Source organism: Rattus rattus, chromosome 2 (assembly GCF_011064425.1).
Source record: "Rattus rattus isolate New Zealand chromosome 2, Rrattus_CSIRO_v1, whole genome shotgun sequence".
NCBI lineage: Eukaryota > Metazoa > Chordata > Mammalia > Rodentia > Muridae > Rattus > Rattus rattus.
In genome coordinates, this window is record NC_046155.1 from 87,940,189 (window position 1) to 87,957,300 (window position 17,112).

The 17,112-nt window shown below is 36.0% G+C and overlaps 1 protein-coding gene across 2 annotated transcripts in view; it reads right to left on the reverse strand.

Moving 5' to 3' along the window:
* Nucleotides 1–696: 696 nt before the first annotated feature.
* Nucleotides 697–17,112, reverse strand: part of Far1 (fatty acyl-CoA reductase 1) — a 34,383-nt gene continuing 17,967 nt past the window's right edge. Inside the window, exons 9-11 of one of the 2 annotated variants that reach the window (XM_032892852.1) lie at nt 11,401–11,530; nt 6,199–6,326; nt 697–4,129 (exon numbers count right to left, since the gene is read on the reverse strand). In XM_032892852.1, coding sequence (XP_032748743.1) covers nt 3,967–4,129; nt 6,199–6,326; nt 11,401–11,530 — 421 coding nt within the window. In that variant the 3' untranslated portion in view covers nt 697–3,966. The remainder of the gene's footprint in view (nt 4,130–6,198; nt 6,327–11,400; nt 11,531–17,112) is intronic. The other variant, XM_032892853.1, reaches the window with a different exon arrangement.

Below are 17,112 nucleotides of genomic sequence, written 5' to 3' on the forward strand. Positions count from 1 at the left end.
AGCTATAGTTATTGGACAAGACTGTAGGCTTCAAAGCTAGAATGAGTTCAAGTCCTGGCTCTGCAAAATAGTACTATGTCATATGCCCTGGTTATCACACTTCTAAAACCAGGACAAGAGTAAAGCAAAACCAGAACAACACATGGAAGTGCTTAGAGCTGTGCCTAACAAACAGGAAGCACTCAACAAGTGTTAGCTGGTGTCTTCACAACATCCAGGGTGCAGGCTGGACTTGCCTCATGACGCAGAGAACCAAGTTGAAAGAAAAGATAACCTGAGAAAGATGTGACATAAAGCAGGAAACTGAGTACTAAATATCAAACTAAATACTGACAAAACAAAATACATCATCTCCCTGGACAACTGTTTCAAATAAAACTATCCTCATTTGTCTGTATACATGCATGTTTCCTTTTCTAAAAGATTTATTCATACAAAATTTTACCATGTCAAAGTCATTAGCATATTTATCATAAGATATTGAGAATATTTCAAAGGAATGTTTCTATACTTTAATGAATTTGACAAACAGTCCATGATTTCCAGCCCAGCACGAATACACACAGAATGAAGAGAGCTTTCTTCCTCAGAGCTCACACCAATGGAAAAGGTATTCAACTCCTTAGACCACTTGCAGCCTTTCCGAGTAAATGCATTTTAGACTCATCAATTTCAAAAGGAGTACGTCAAACTTAATGTTGCTCAAATTTTCTTTATTAAGAAAATATTTCATATATAAACAGACTGATGAACTCATTTTTGTAATAAGTTACGCAGCACATATCCTTTTCTCTAAGCTTCTCATGCAAAGTTAGAATGTTTTTCTTAAAGCAGAGCAAGTCAGTGCAAACGGTTTCAAGGCAGAGCTGGAAGTCAGCCTAGAAAGGAATGCTTACAAAGCCAATTACACCCCATCCTGCCACACTCCCCCAAGTGCTTCACTCAATCTCTATGAGAATGAATAACCCTTTAAATGAAGTCAGATCAATTACTGGCGAAGAACCTATAAACTAACACAATGCCATTCATCTTAGGAACACGCTGGTGGTCTCCGGGCTCTATTTACATTAAAAAACAAAACAGAAATCTGCCTCATTATTAATTACTATATAAAAATACTTTAAAATAAATGTTCATTCTGCCTATATGCTTCCCCCTAAAGTGCTGTGTGAACAACTCAAGACATAAATAAAAAGATGGTGAGAATAGATGAGGACACCTAAGAAAAAAAAGATTCAAGGACTACTTCCTGTCATTGTAGCCATTTTAACTCATGGACGGTTTCCACAATGTAAAAATACAATAGATGCTATAATAGAAATATAGGGATTCATTTATTACTTTTTGGTTTACAAACAAAGGCACCCAATAATGTTTCTATTTACTTCTTATAAAAGATTATCAGTTTACACTTAAACAAACAAACAAACAAACAAAAACCCCACAAAAGTTTCCTTATCAGTTTCTACAGACAAACACAAAGGGGAGAGGTCTGAGTCTCCTCCCACTACTGAGCTTTATCTGGCAGACTGGAGAAACTTATTCTATGTCATCCTTAAGTCAAACAACATATGACCTGGTCATGCTTTTCTGAACTAAGTGTTAAGATACATTAAGCATTGCCAAGGCAATTAAATAGTTACAATGACATAACAGTATACAAATATGTATGCCAGAGTTCAGAAAAGGAAAGGGGAAAACCCTAAATGGTTCAGAATACAGTTTTGATAAATGAGGTGAATGAAATAATTTTATAGACTTGTCCTATTGAATACTCTATATGGAAAATATGAGAACTAAAAATATTGTCTAGCAAATTATAAACAGAATACATCTCCAGACTCTTTAAACATGACTCTTTAAATATGAATCCGAAGTCTAGCTGATAAAGATCAACAATCTCACATTTGACTCCATACTAATTTCAAATACAAATTCCAGGATGAGCATCATTTATTCATTACCTTCCCTTTGACAACAGAATTCTAAACACATACAATTAATTTGACCTCAGCACAGCCTGAGTTAGCAGTTCATTAAACTAGATCACAGAGCAGTAACACAGAAGACACACATCCGGTTCACTTTACAGGCCTGCCCACATTGCACTTGATTCTTTTCAGAGACCCAAAGACAATTTATCAGATTCGCAGTATATTTTGGCAGATGTATAAAAAGCATAAAAAGGTTAGTGTGTCTTCATTACATCATGGAAATACATTTGGAGACATGGAGTACTCAATGTATATTATATGGGCCACCTTAAATCAAAGGCATCATTTATTCCATTTTCACACACCATCATGGTCTCTCACACCTTACACAGGCATGGTCCTAGACCAGAGACTTCAGGGTCATTCCAAAGAATACACAGATATTTACATACATATTTCTTTTAAAATAATGTTTAAAAGTTTTACTACACAAAGTTTGGCTTCAACACAGAAGCATTTTTTTTTCTTTTCAAGATTATACACCAGTATGGAAAAAGTTGGTTTCCTTTACATTTTGTTTTCCACAATAGTAAAATAAACTTCTTCTACATTATATTTTAATTGACAAAAAATTAAAATGTAAAGTTACATTTTATTTCTTGTACTATTTACTAACCTTTTAAGCACTTTCAAGATACACTGCTGATGATTTAAAATGTAGTACTTGATCAGCTTAATTATAACTGTGTTATGCTGAACAAGCCATTAAAATATGATAAAATAGTAACAAACTAGTAAGATTTAAAGGGAATTATAATGTATCAATAAATATACATCAGTTTCTTGCTATTACTTGTTTCTATAACGCATGTCTTTCTAAAGCTAAAACAACATGCAAAGAAATGATGACTTGAAACTCATTGAACAGTTTGCTACTTTACATGGTAAAATCCTTTATTTAATTTTACACACATACTTATGCATTATTCATTTTTAAAGGAATTCAGCTTTCAAGGTCAAAATTAGTATGTGTTGGTAAACATGTGAGGGCATTTTCTTAATGTTAAAAGCTGCAACTACGTTCCTTCATAATAATGCATGTTCATATGGGGCAAGTCCTATGAGAAAATTTTTAAGGGAGGAGAGAGTAAGTATAATGAATCCTTCCCCAATCCCACCTTTAATCAAGTCTCAAGAAATCCTCTTCAAAATGAAAACACATCTCACCAGAGTTCCATTTGATCGAAATGTGGACTAGAAAAAATGGTTTCCAATTCATTTGATATGAACACAGTTTTACTGTGCATGTTTTCACTTTGCTTCAAATGCACAGAGTATATACACTGATACAGAATCTTAAATCCATTCAGATCTATTAGTGTCTTTAGAATAATATTTGGCCTTCTGATAATAAGAGCGACTAATTACTTATAGGAAAATGATATGCAACACACATTTATTCAGCAAGAAAATCAGAACAAGTCTTTGAATAGGATAACACCTGTAACTTATAGGAAAAAAAATACATGGCTGTGGTCTTTAGCAAAACTAAACCCCACCTCTTAAAGGATTTCAAAAAAAAAAAAAAAAAGAAATCAACATTGAAGAATCAAATCAAATACTTAACTAATTTATCTAGGCCTTCTGTCTGCAATTTTCCATTGCACTGAATATTAGGACTGCATGTTAAGGCATGTTTTAATTAGTATGTTCCAGAACTGCACAGTTATACTGGTCAATATTCCCATAGCCCCACTTCTGCCCTCTTCCTATCCTTTGCACTCCAAGGATTAAAATGTTGAATCATAGTTTAAGTGACTATTGCAGATCTGAGCTGGCATACCACAGTGTGTTCACTAGGTTTTGAGCATAAACATTAAAATGTTACATAAAATGGACCATAATTTACTCCACGCTCCAATTTAAGATGGTTTAATGTCTTAACGAAAGGTGAGATGACTTAAGTACATTTTACATTTTATGCATTTAGATCACCGTATGCATAGATGTTCTAATGCTAAATTCTTGGTCTTCAGTATCTCATAGTGCTGGATGCTCGGAAGTATGACAGAAATTTGTAACACAGACTAACCACAAAGTACCAGATGTTTCTTGCCATTTGTGATCTTGCAATAAAAATGCGCCAGATAAGTATCACAAGGATTGTATTGAAACCATAACGGATATTCCGCAACCTGAAAAGCAAATCAAAAGATATACTAAATATTTTCTAGACTAAAATTATTTTTGGATAGGAGCAAATTAATAGCTATAAATTTAATCAAAATTCTACATCATTTTTTAACTTTCAACATTTAAAAACGAAATTAAAGTTATTAAGTTCAAGCTAGCACAATGCAAACATACCTGCCTGTAACTGGACAGTAGCACATCAATGCATTACTCTAGCAACAAGGAGTACAACTGTATTATCAGTGTACCTGAACTATAGACTTAGTAAGCAACAATTTCACTGAGCATCCTGTGTATCCATTTTATGGTAGACATCAACAAACTACAGGCTAAGCCAAGCATGGTCGCCTCATTCCTGTGATCCTAGTATTTGGGAGGCTAAATCTAGACAGGAAGATCCCAAGTTTGAGGTCAGACTAGGTTACAGAATGAGATCCTATCAGAAATAAAGAAGAATGGGGGAAATCTGGAAAGGAAGAAAAGGAGGAAAGAAGGAAGAGAGTGAGCAAGCAAGTAAACAAATGAAGTAAAACAGTCACTCGTATGTCTTGAATTGCTGGAGCTTCTATCTAATCTAAAAGAGCTGCTGGTATCTAATAGTCCCCAATTCAAGAGCCAACTGAAAAATCCTCATCTAAGAATAATACAGCATTAGCTCTATTTTATTAAAAGACCTTTCTGCTCTCAAAGATCAGCAAGCATGTTACAATATGCATATTTCTAAACAATTTTTATGTTTGTCTCAAAAAACTTTAACCCTTCAGGTTAAGGTACATTATGAATTAATATTGCAGTCCAAGACAGGAAGGACTGTGGTAGAGAAATGAAGGTGTAGAAGTAGACACTATGGCTTTAAATAAGCAGTCAAAACATTTATATTCAAGTTTCCTTTCCAGTTAGTAAAATGCAGTCTTGCAAACCTCAGTTTCCTCAACAATAAACCTGGCATTTTACTAGCTCCATAGTGCTGTGGCCTCAGCAAGTGAATAGTATAGATATTAGGAGTCATAAGAACTATTACAATGATATAACCCTCAGTAGTACTACAGTCTTTGAATGACTTACTACAGCTCATCTTACTCCGTTTTCTGAGTTTATTCTGTTTTAAATCAGCAAGTACTACTTCTACTAAGACACTAAGGAATCATCATTCTGTGCTGTATGTTAAAAAAAGACTACATAAGTAACTTCTGGTTCAAAAATATTTTCATTTTCTGCTAATACTTTTACTTTTTCAATAGAGCTTTATTAGAAACAAATAGTGAATTTTTTTTTGTTGTTGTTCTTTTTTTCGGAGCTGGGGACCGAACCCAGGGCCTTGCGCTTCCTCGGCAAGCGCTCTACCACTGAGCTAAATCCCCAACCCCAAATAGTGAATTTCAAAAACTAAGTTCTACCCAAAGTTCATAGCCAGCAATAAACATACATTAATAGATATAATTTTAATAAAATATACTTAATATTTAATAAAAATAAATAATAAATAAAAATAATAAATATTTAATAAAAATAAAGCTTTAATAATCTTTATTTATTTAATGTATATGGGCTTTTGCCTGCATGTGTGTCTGTACACCACATGTGTTTTTGGTGCCTGGAGAAGCCAGAACACATGCATCTGGGAAGAAGTTCAGATAGATTACCTACAAAACAACTACCAGACCATTAACTATTTTCAATAGATACAGTAGAAGCCAAAAGACCACGTTTTCCAAGTGTTCGACAGATATAACTAATGTAACAATTGTAAGATTCCACACCAATGTAAAGATATTTGAAAAATTAAGATGGTGTGAGATCCTCTAGAACTAGAGTTACAGGTAGTTGTGATCCACCATGTAAACTGGGAATCAAACTCTGGTCCCTTAGAACAGTGCTCTTAACCACTAAGTCACCCCTCCAGTCTTTTAATAATCTTAAGTTAGATAGAGACCACATTGTTACAAACCCAAGGATAAGCATTTTCTTAAATATAATACATTATTTTTATTCTGAATATTACTTCTCCAAAGCAAGCTGTGTAATATTTCATGAGGAGGGAAAATGTTCATCAAGCCTATGCCACACTTACTTGTTCAGATGCTTTCTAGCTGCAGGGAGGCCCGACATCTCTTCATTCAATACGTATTTTTTAGTCCCCATGCAGTAGTTCTCTATATATTCTGCCCAATGTAACTGTCGTACATCAATATTAAAGGTCTATGGCAAGAAAAAAAATATTACTTTCTTAATATTCTTTAGAATTTGCCAAAAATTATTTTTCTGAACTATAATCCCAAATGAAAAGATTACACTTCAATATAGTATTACTTTTTCTAATGTCAACATATCTATGTTCTTCCTCACTACTTACATATGAACTGATATACATTTCAAGTTACTTTCCCTCTGCAACCTCCCCTTCTTATATATTTTCTATAGGATAAAGGTTAATTTTCCTAGAGAAAAATTTTTACATCAAGAGAAACCAAGCAGAGCATGGTGGTACACACTACTATAGGAACGCACAGTACGCAGGGGTCACCAGGTTGAAGTCAGTTTCTACGTGGTGTTTGAATAAGAATCAGCCACACAGGCTCATCTATTTGAATGCTTAGTCACCAGGGAGTGTAACTCTTTGAAAGATTAGAAAGTGTGGCTTTGTTGGATGAAGAGTCCCTGGGGTGGCCTTTGAGGTTCAAAAAGTCATACCAGGCCTAGGCTCTCTACCTCTCTGCCTAAGAATCAGCAACTATTTCAGAGCTTCTGCACGATGACAATGGACTCTGAGAGTGTAAGCAAGACCTTGATTAAATGCTTTTTTAATAAGAGTTGCCTTGGCCATGGTGTCTCTTCACAGTGACTAAGACAATGTGCTACACAATGAGGCCCTGTCTCAACCAACCAGCACACCAACACACAGACAGTCTGTCTCCATCTCTCTCTGTCTCTCTGTCTCTGTCTCTGTCTCTGTCTCTCTCTCTCTCAAAAGAAACAATAAAAAGCGAAACCTAGAATAAATTCTGGCTTAGGATTTTAGTAACAGTTTTTGTGTAACTTGATGAAAAGTATATATATATCTTGAAAAGCAGAAATTATAGAAATGCTACTCTATGGAGAGTTATAGCTGTTCAGTACTCTTCACTTGATCTTAGCCAAAAGGCCGAGAAGCGATGCTGTTCAGTACTCTTGAGCAAACAGGCAGTTGGGTATTTTTGTGAAATGACAAGGAAATTATTCACTATAAGCCATCATCCAAAAATAACAAGTTCTAGAGGGGAAAATATTATACTAAAATGAAAAGATAGTATCATGGCACCAACATGGATGCAGATCTGACTTCACAAAAGAACCATTATAAGAAGTTATATATGCATGTACACAATTGACTGGAGTTCCACAAGAGAAAAAAGAAATGGAAGCAGTACCTAAGAGCATGTTTTCTGCAAAAATCATGAAATACCAAACACTAATTTAAAAACCATACCCACCATGTATACACCCATGCATCTGGGAAGAAGTCCAGATAGATTACCTACAAAACAACTACCAGACCATTAACTATTTTCAACAGATACAGTAGAAGCCAAAAGACCCGTTTTCCAAGTGTTCGACAGATGTAACTAATGTAACAGATGTAACAATCCACACCAATGTAAAGATATTTGAAAAATTAAGATGAAATAAAGATATTTCCAGGAGAGTAAGAACTGGAGTGACTGGTATCATCCACAATGAAGAATCACGCTATTTTTTAGGGCTGAAGTAGAATGACTCCAGGTTCCAGACTGTCCACAGAAGTCTCTGTGGATGTCTGAAGGTAGAAGAAAATGAGGGGGACTAATAGGAACTGATTATGTCATAAGAAGTCTACCCTCATGAATGAATGAATGCCAATTAAAAGACATAAGGTTGTGAGTACAATCCCCTAGTCTCTCTTGCACTTTTACCATGAAATGACACAGGAGGAGGCATTTATCAGATGTCAGTCCCTGCTTAGCAGTTAGAAACCGTGAACTAACTTCTATCCACTGGAAATTACCCATTTGCTATTCTCCTTTACCAGCATAAAACAGACTAAGAAACTCTTAATAACAAATGACCTGTAAACAGCAAAATAGAGGCATTGGTTTTTCACAATCCAAAAAAGGTCAGAGTATCCATTTATGTTAGGCTTAAGGAAAGATACTGTAAACTGGTGGTGTGAGCTTATGCCTTTAATCCCAGCACTGAGAGACAGAGGCAGGTGGATCTCTGGGAGTTTGAGGTCAACCTGGTTTACAGAGAGTTCCAGGGAAATCCTGTCTTGAATACTACCACCTAATATCTGTGTTTTCTAAAGTAAGCTATTAAAACAACTAGGAAATAATGCATTTTGATACAACTAAAGGAAATGGGGAATTAAAATTGTGAAAAACAACAAACAACCTCAAGGGCCAGGTGTACAGATTACGCTTACAACCTCAGCCTGGAGAAGGCGGAAGTTTAAGCTCAAAGCCAGCTTGTGTCTTACTTTGACTGTATCCAAGAAACTAAAAGCTAGACAAAAAGAGGACAGAAAAGGACAATTAAAATAGGTGCAGCAAACTGAAGTGCTAAACCTAACCCTAAAACTGAGCTGGGATGTTGCTCGCTCACTCACCATATACAAGGGTCTGTCTTAGAACAAACATCTAACTCCAAAATCACAGGTTATATACAGGCTACACTCTCCAGAAAGGGTCAACAACTATCAGGCTGTAAAAACAAGAACAACTGTGTTGTTTACAAGAGAAATGACTAAAAGGTAAGAATGCAGACCAACTGAACATAAAGTTGAAGACAGACATTACCACTAGTAATAAGTGAAGCTGGCCAAGACCTCACTAGAGTATGCTGTCAAAGCCTGCATATTAAAAAATCTGATAAATAACATTTAAAATTCAGTCTACTTTTGACTTCCATTCATTCTTACAAATGTTTTTAAATAGTTAGAAATCATTTTCTGTAAATTGCTCATCTTTTTAGTCTCAGTATTCAATAATTCAGTGAATACTGACACCACTATTTCTACATAAGCATTGTAGAAGGAAACAGATGCTGATATCAAGATACAAACACACATACACAGAGACGCACATACAAACTAAGTAAAATAAAAGAGCTATACCTTCAGAGCAAGGGTAAAAAAAATCAAATAAAACATCTAGATTGAAACCTCTTATCTACCAAGCTAGTGAAATGGGTTGGCTCTCAACTTTCAGTATGGAATTCACGAGCCACATGTACTGACTATTGATACGCTAGGATGCAAAAGGTGCACTGAGGTTCAAATGCGAAATAGGAAAGTTAACCAAAATGGTCTAAATTACTTTAAAGTTTTGATATATTCAAAGTATTTTTGATAGATCAGGTTAAATCAAATACTTACAAAAATTAATACAGGATGAAAAACAAAGTCTTTCTGGAAAACTAACCCTGGCCCAGTCTTCTGATCTACATAGACTGCATCATTCACCTCCACAAAGGTGAAATCCTCAGCACATGTTTTAGAGGCCCTGTCGTATGGCAGCCTCCTTGATAGCAAATTCTTATATAAAGCTTCAACTTTAATCTATGTCCCTGAAATTCAAAGGAATCCTCAAAGAATAAGAATTGAAGAAAAACAAATAATGATTAGCAAAACAACAACTTGGGAACAAGGCACCCTGATTTAGACTGGGCTCAAGCAGCAGAATCTGATACTGTCTATCATTTAAACGTGAGCTATGAGAGAAAGAATTTACAGCAATTATGAAGAAATATCTAAGGGTAAGTTGAACTTTTTTTTTAAGCCTTTTTTCTTTTTTTCAGAACTGAGGACCGAACCCAGGGCTGAGCTAAATCCCCAACACCGAAGTTGAACTTTCTGAAAATGAAAGCATACAAACTCAATGGCATGGTTTCAACCCAGCTGACTTGCTGTTGAAGAAGTTAAATTATTTACACTTTAGTCCAAAAGCAAAATATTTAATTGCAGTTATAGACCTAGGGCAGCATGGTCTACCATATAACAATTCTGTAAGAAGGTAGAGGAGTAGCAACATCAGAAGAAACAAATGCTTAAGACACTCCCAAACTGCTGAGAAACACCCATCTACAGGTTCACAAAGTCCAAAGAGAGTTTCAGAACACCAAGTGTGGAAACCTAGACACAGCAAAGCAGAGAACTGACTTTTCACCTGCAACAAAAAAGACAGAACACAGAACAATCCTCAATATGCTGCACTAGTGTTAAAGACAAAACAAAACCAAAAACGCTAAGGTCAACTAAAGACTGACAGACAACAAAAGCTCAAAGTTCACTATGACCAGTCTCCTAACTTAGCCATACCCTGGTATTCTAAATACCTGTCAGACAGAAAGAAAATGATAATAAAGAGAAGCTCCACGAATGGAAATAGACAAGCAACTGTCTCCTAATAATGGTGGGGCTTAAACTGGAGAACTACAGTTAGATATACCCACACACATGACTGGAGGGCTTGAGGTATTATAATAACAAAACCATAATTACCATAAGGAAGAAACTATTGAGAATGAGGCTCTAGGGCTGGAGAGATGGCTCCGCCGTTAAAGGCTAGGCTCACAACCAAAAATATAAGAGAATGAGGCTCTAGGTTCAGTCCCTAGTACTTCTATATCCCTAAAAGAAAGTAACTGAATGTTTAAGACAGATACATATGCTAAAATATATGAAGTAGCTGGGTCATAGAAACACAAGCCTGTGATTCAGCACTCAGGAGGCAGAGACAGATGGATCTTTGGGAATTTGAAGCCAGCCTAGTCTACAAAGTGAGTTCCAGGACAGCCATAGCTATATCAAGACAGTATCTCGACAAAACAAAACAAAACAAAACAAAATCTGAGTTAACTTCAGAAGGAACACAGTTTAACTTTCAAACAAGCAAAATGAAATGACAAAGAGCATGAAATATAAAAAAGAAATTGTAGTCCATCTCCCCCTAGACCCCCTCCCCAAATTTAGAGAAAACAAGGTATTCTTTACATAAAACCCATAAAGATGTTAAAGTTCTCTTTGAACCCAACCATACAGGAAGGAATAACAACTTAATCTGAAAAGCCTTTGTTATTCTCAAATATTTTGTAGCAATTTTAAGACAAAGCTAATTTTATCTCCTTATAAAAATTAAGATTTAAACACTGAGAAATACAATGAGATCTATGACTTTCCTATGTGATAGTCATTAGAAATGCCTAGGTTTCAGTGTACATACTAGTCATATTTTCTAACTCCAAAATAGAAAATACTTGCCTTTTTATCTTCAGGGTTTAGCTGGTTCATTAACATATTGACATTATCAGTATTCCAAACCCAAGAGTTACTTGTAAAATATTCAAGGAATACCATGGCTTTGTGAAGACGAGTGATTGTTTTCATCATCCTGTGTTTCAAGAAAAATCAAGAGATTCATATAGTATATAGAATGGGTAAAATCCCATTACCACAGAGGTCCCAACAATATACTCCCAACTGTAATTCAGTAAGTGTACCAAACCAGCATAGAATCAGAATATTTCTGCATCATGGGAGAATAATTTATTGTTCCAAAATGGAAAAACAAATTAGAAGCAGCAGCAAAGGGAATTTAAAATTTTATACTGCCCTCACAAAGTTCTGCTGACACAGAATTCTCAAATGATATCCAACACTAAAGTTTAAATTCAAATTTTCTATATATCACACTACATGAAGGATTCCATTTAGTCTCCCTTTGCTTTTTTGCTACCCTGTACTTAGTGAGAATCCATAACATGGATTTCTACAGCTATGTTATCATCTCAGTGCTTCAGCATCACTGAAGCAGATAGATATACAGAAATATTCTTTTGCTATTTAGTCAACTCTATTAGAAAAATACAAGAACTTTCTCTCCAACTGTGATTGGCACCACTCCTGATTATCTGGATGTGCTATGAAATCAATGACTAATGCTGAGGACTTTCAGAAATATTCTTCTCTTCAGGCCTCACCTATGTTCTTCCTTAGAGAAACAAATTAGTAAAATACTACTTTGTTTCTTTTTAAGGGAAGGAACCTTAATCTTATCTGACATTTTATTTATTATCACTTGCCACAAGTCATTGATATCAAAGCACTAATCCAAGTAGTAATTAAGAGCTTTCTGAATCAAATATACACCAAAACACCAGAAAAATAATCAAGAAATATAAGAATTCCATTTACATTCCCACAAGAATTAGCTTAAAGTATATGAAGTTTAGAAAGACCCCAAATTAAGGGCTTTACAAATAGGGGACATGGGAGAAAATTAGAATACAAAAAATAATGAAGAAAATAAAAGCATCATCATTAACCAAGAAACTGTGGTAAAACATTCAATATATTTATAAAGAAACTCCAAAACCAAAATTTTTAAAGAAAATGAGGCAATACAGACAATGTGCAGAAAAACTATTTCATTCACTAAAGAATTCCAAAATAAATTCTCCATTAAACCTGAAAAGAATTATCTAATACCCAAAGCTATTATCTAGAAATAAACCATATAGATTAGGGAAAGTTGCTTTAATAAACAACTTTTCTATAAAATTTTCTTTACAGATGTAACAATCAATATAGAATCACAGGTAGTATAATATACATTAATTTCATCCCAAACATACACGGTTCACATCATTTTTCCAATGAGTAGTCTACTGAAACATTTTTCTCCCTGATTCCTTAAATGTCAGGTTTTGCCTATTTTCATGTGTAGACTCATTCAAGTGATGTAGTTGTCCTAAAATCAAGCCTTGATTCACTCATTCAAAAATACTTATTAAAAAAAAATGCGAGGACCCAGGCATGGGAGCTCATGCATGCTTATAATCCCACACTTGAGAGGGTGAGGCCAGAGAACTGCATGAATGTGGAGATAGCCTGGTTTACAATTCAACCCTGTCTCCAAAGAAGAGAGGGAAAGGGATAGGAGATTTGAAAATTCATACACATGAGAAACTTGCAGACAATATTAACAGGAAACCAAAGTACACTTAAAACTGCACCTTCGCTCTGGTTCAACACACCACAGAGCAAATGCTTGTGACTGCACTGTCTTGTACCTGCTGAGGATGTATTTATTCTTTACTATGATAACTTCTAAAGTATAATCACAGTTAACAGCAAGGCCAGATCTTAATAATTATCTAAAAACATCTATGTTCTAAGATACTTGGCACCATCCGTGGCCTTAGCACACTGGGGGTTGAAGGGAAGCACACCCTTCCCCATTATGATGATGATCTCCAAATACTGTCAAATGCCCTCAGGCTGAGAATCGTACGGATGTTCAGAAATGCTAAACTAAACAACGACAACATGAAGCAACTTATCAAAAGATGCTGTTTGTAACAATGATGTAATGTTAACTGAAGAATAACTTGATGATTCTAGATATGTACTCTGGTCTCTCTATAAGTAAGAGTCCATATATTATGAAATGGAATTTACAATTATTTCAAAATATACAGCAAGTCAGATTTTTATTTAGCTTACACTCAAAATCATGTAAATGAATAAACTGGATGCCGTGAATTACATTAATTTAATGTTGAATGAGGAATTATATTAAGGTTAGATAAGTTGTAACATTTACTTACTCTTGACTAAGTGAACATCCAAAGAATAAACTGAGACATTAGTTAACATGTGTATATAGCCGAAGTAAACTTTTATATCTCTTGATGCTTTTATTTACTTAATTTTAGTTTTTTTGTTTTGTTTTGTTTTGTTTTTTGAGACAGGGTTTTAATTATTCTATGCTGACCTGGAACCTTGCTGTCCAGACTGGCCTCAAACTCATGTAAATCCTTCTGCTTCAGCTTCCTGAGTGCCCAAATTACAGTCTGCAGCACCATACCCTACTCTTTGTTGCTTTTATGCTATATTCCTGCCGAGGTCTGGGGTTATTCCTGCTCTGATACATCACCCATCCTGTAAGGTCACTGCTGCCTAGACTAATGTCCCAGCACAAGGGGAAATACCTGTTAAGCATCAGAATGAGGTGGTGACGTCACAGGCCAGGTAAGAAGGGCACTAAGAGGAGTCTTCCTTGCTCACTGTCATACTCACCCTGGAAGACTTCAGTCACCTTGCATGCTGTCCAATGACCCCTGAGGTTGTCATTCTGCAAGGAAGCTCAAACCAGACCATGTGCAGACTACACATGCAGAGTCTAATTCTACATGAAGAGAGAAAGCTGCTTGGCTACTTCGTACCCTTCCTCTCCCTCAACAACTCTCTCTAGTGTTCATGTCTTGATCCATCTAACCAAGCTTAAAGACCTTTAGCCAAAGCCACTTAGACCAATCTTTCTAGAATTCCTTACTCACAGAAATTGTAACACATTTTAAAAAATAACTTGCTTTAAGGCATTATGATTGTAGTGACTTGTCCTGCAGCAGAAAAATACATAATACTGGGGAGAACTGGCAATAATAATTTAAAAAACAAACAAACAAACTAAAGTTTGTGGCATTTTAGAATTAAGTAGAAGATTCTATTATGACCTTTGAGTTCATTTACTGAAATCTGAAAGGGCCATGAAAAGAAAATCAGAGGTAACTTTACAGAACTTGAAGCTATATAACATGGAAGATAATAAAAGTTAGACCCTATATTCTTAAAGTTTAATCTAGCCAAGATTTCTTGAATGAAAACAAAGCTGAACTTAGAAAGTGAACTGTCTGAATGAGAAAATGTAAAAGGCTACTCAGGAATTCTTTAAAAAGTAACTTCTTACTGCAGCGGATCTCTCTCACTCATGCACACGTATGTTAGTATGGCTAATGTGCAAGTCCTGCGCTGTAGGCTTAGATGGCAGGACAGTCTAGGTAAAGGAAACAGCTGTATAGCCTTGGGAGCTGAACAGCATGCAGCATACATATTTCACTGCACAGACTGCTTGCTGCACACATAGGCCAAGATAAACATATGTGTGGGAAAGCTAGAAATTCCTAGAGTCTTACACTGAAAGCTGAATGGACCACTCCGGTGGTACCACCCTTTCACTTAAAAGTTAACCAGTTTGCTAAGAATGTATTAAAAAGAATACAGCAGGTCACCCCACAGGACAGTGAAAAACAGCCATAGCTTGGACAGGTCAGGACAGGACAGATGGTAACCTGCTGTCAGACTATTACCAAGTCTGTGAGTAGTGTCAGGTTAAACGTTCGAAGAGTACAATTTTATACCTGCAGTCCAGAAATTCTCTACTGTTTGGATGACAGGTTTTAAGGAGAAAAGATTTAATATCTATAGGCACTGCTCCACAGCCTCCTAATGAGACCCAAAGGCTTGTCTCAAAGAGATGTGTGAATGGGCTCTAGTCTATCTGATTATCTTTAGAGTAGACACAGTGGAAACTTTTTAAAGCCACATGAATTTATATAAAAAGGGAAAGTATACCAATAAAATGTCTCTGTAACATAAGTCAGCAAGTAAGAGGACACATACCCAGTCCACTCTATTACTGTCTGTGAATAAAGTTTTATTGAAGCAATCATGTTCATTATTTATAAACTGTCTGACTGCTTTCCTTCTTTAACACCAAAGCAGAGAGGCAGCAACAGAACTATGTGCTTACAAAGTCTAAATGTTTACAAAAAGTGTCCTGACCCCTTTCCTGGACTCTAACTTTTTATGGGCAGGAAGCAGAATTAGTAGTCTCTTCAGTCTTACATGGGCCCTTTTTTAATGAGGGGTCGGGGGAGAAGGTTCGAGAAAGTTCAGAGAGTAGGAAAGAGTCCAGCTGTCAACATAAACCTGGACTGCAATTGAAAACTGTTTATAGAACAGTATTTGCTGTGTACCTTCCATTTTTCTTGTTTTAAAGACACTGTCTGAAGCCGTTATCTTATGCTTCTCTCAACATATGTAGAATATATGGGCAGCTGTAATTTGCTTTCACAGCTGCTAACTTGGTTTCATAGGTTTTCATATGAGGAGTATCATCTACAATAACTATATCTTTGACTGGATCAGGTTTACGTGGTAAAACCCTGACATCCAGCTGATACCATAGGGGTTTGTAGAAGAAAAAATTAACTGCATTGTTCAGGCAGAAGAACATAACCTCTGTGGGCCAGAAGGTTAACTGTTACAGATTATACTTTCCAAAAATGGCTGAGAGCCATCCTTCTCACTTGCTCATTTCCAGGATATCTGACTGCTCTCCAGAACACCCACTTTCCTTACACCTAAAAGGATTTGCTTGTGACAAGGAAGGGAGGGAGGAGAGAGGGAGGGAGGAGGGAGGGAGGGAGGGAGGGAGGGAGAGAGAGAGAGAGAGAAGAGAAGAGAAGAGAAGAGAAGAGAAGAGAAGAGAGAAGAGAAAAATAAAAGGCGAGGTGAGTCAGACATGGTGGCATTTGCTTATGATTCTGGCTCTCAATCTGAGGCCAGCCTGGGCTAATGAGATCCTGTCTCAAAGAACAAACAAGGCAAAAGTGATAATGCAGTATTTTCTAGCTTCCATGTTGCTTGCTCAACAACTTTGGCTGCTGTGCAAAAGTTAATTCTGAAAGGCAACCACTAGGCCTTAAAAGATCCTACAAAAAGCGATCCTCATGAGGCAGTGATAATAATACCTGGCCTCTGGCTGATCAAATACCCCATCCTCCCTTCAGACTTCAGCTTTTCAGCTCCATTTGCTCACATGAAAAGTCTTAAAACTAAAACCATACATGCCAATTCCTCTGCAAAGTCCTGATCCCAAGATTAGTAAAAGAGAATGAAATGACTGTTTTAATCACTAAATCTCAGATGACTTGCTATATAGCAATATCATCTCTATACTCTTAGTAACTAGGGTTTTCTTTTTTGTTCTTTGTATTATAAATATTTTTACGTTTACTGAGCTCCCAGCCATGGTTACCTTCACTAGAACTGAACAAGATAAAGCCAGTTAACATCTAAATGGAAGAGGGAGAGTTTCATGTGTTCCCATCCCTAGCTAAGAAGCTC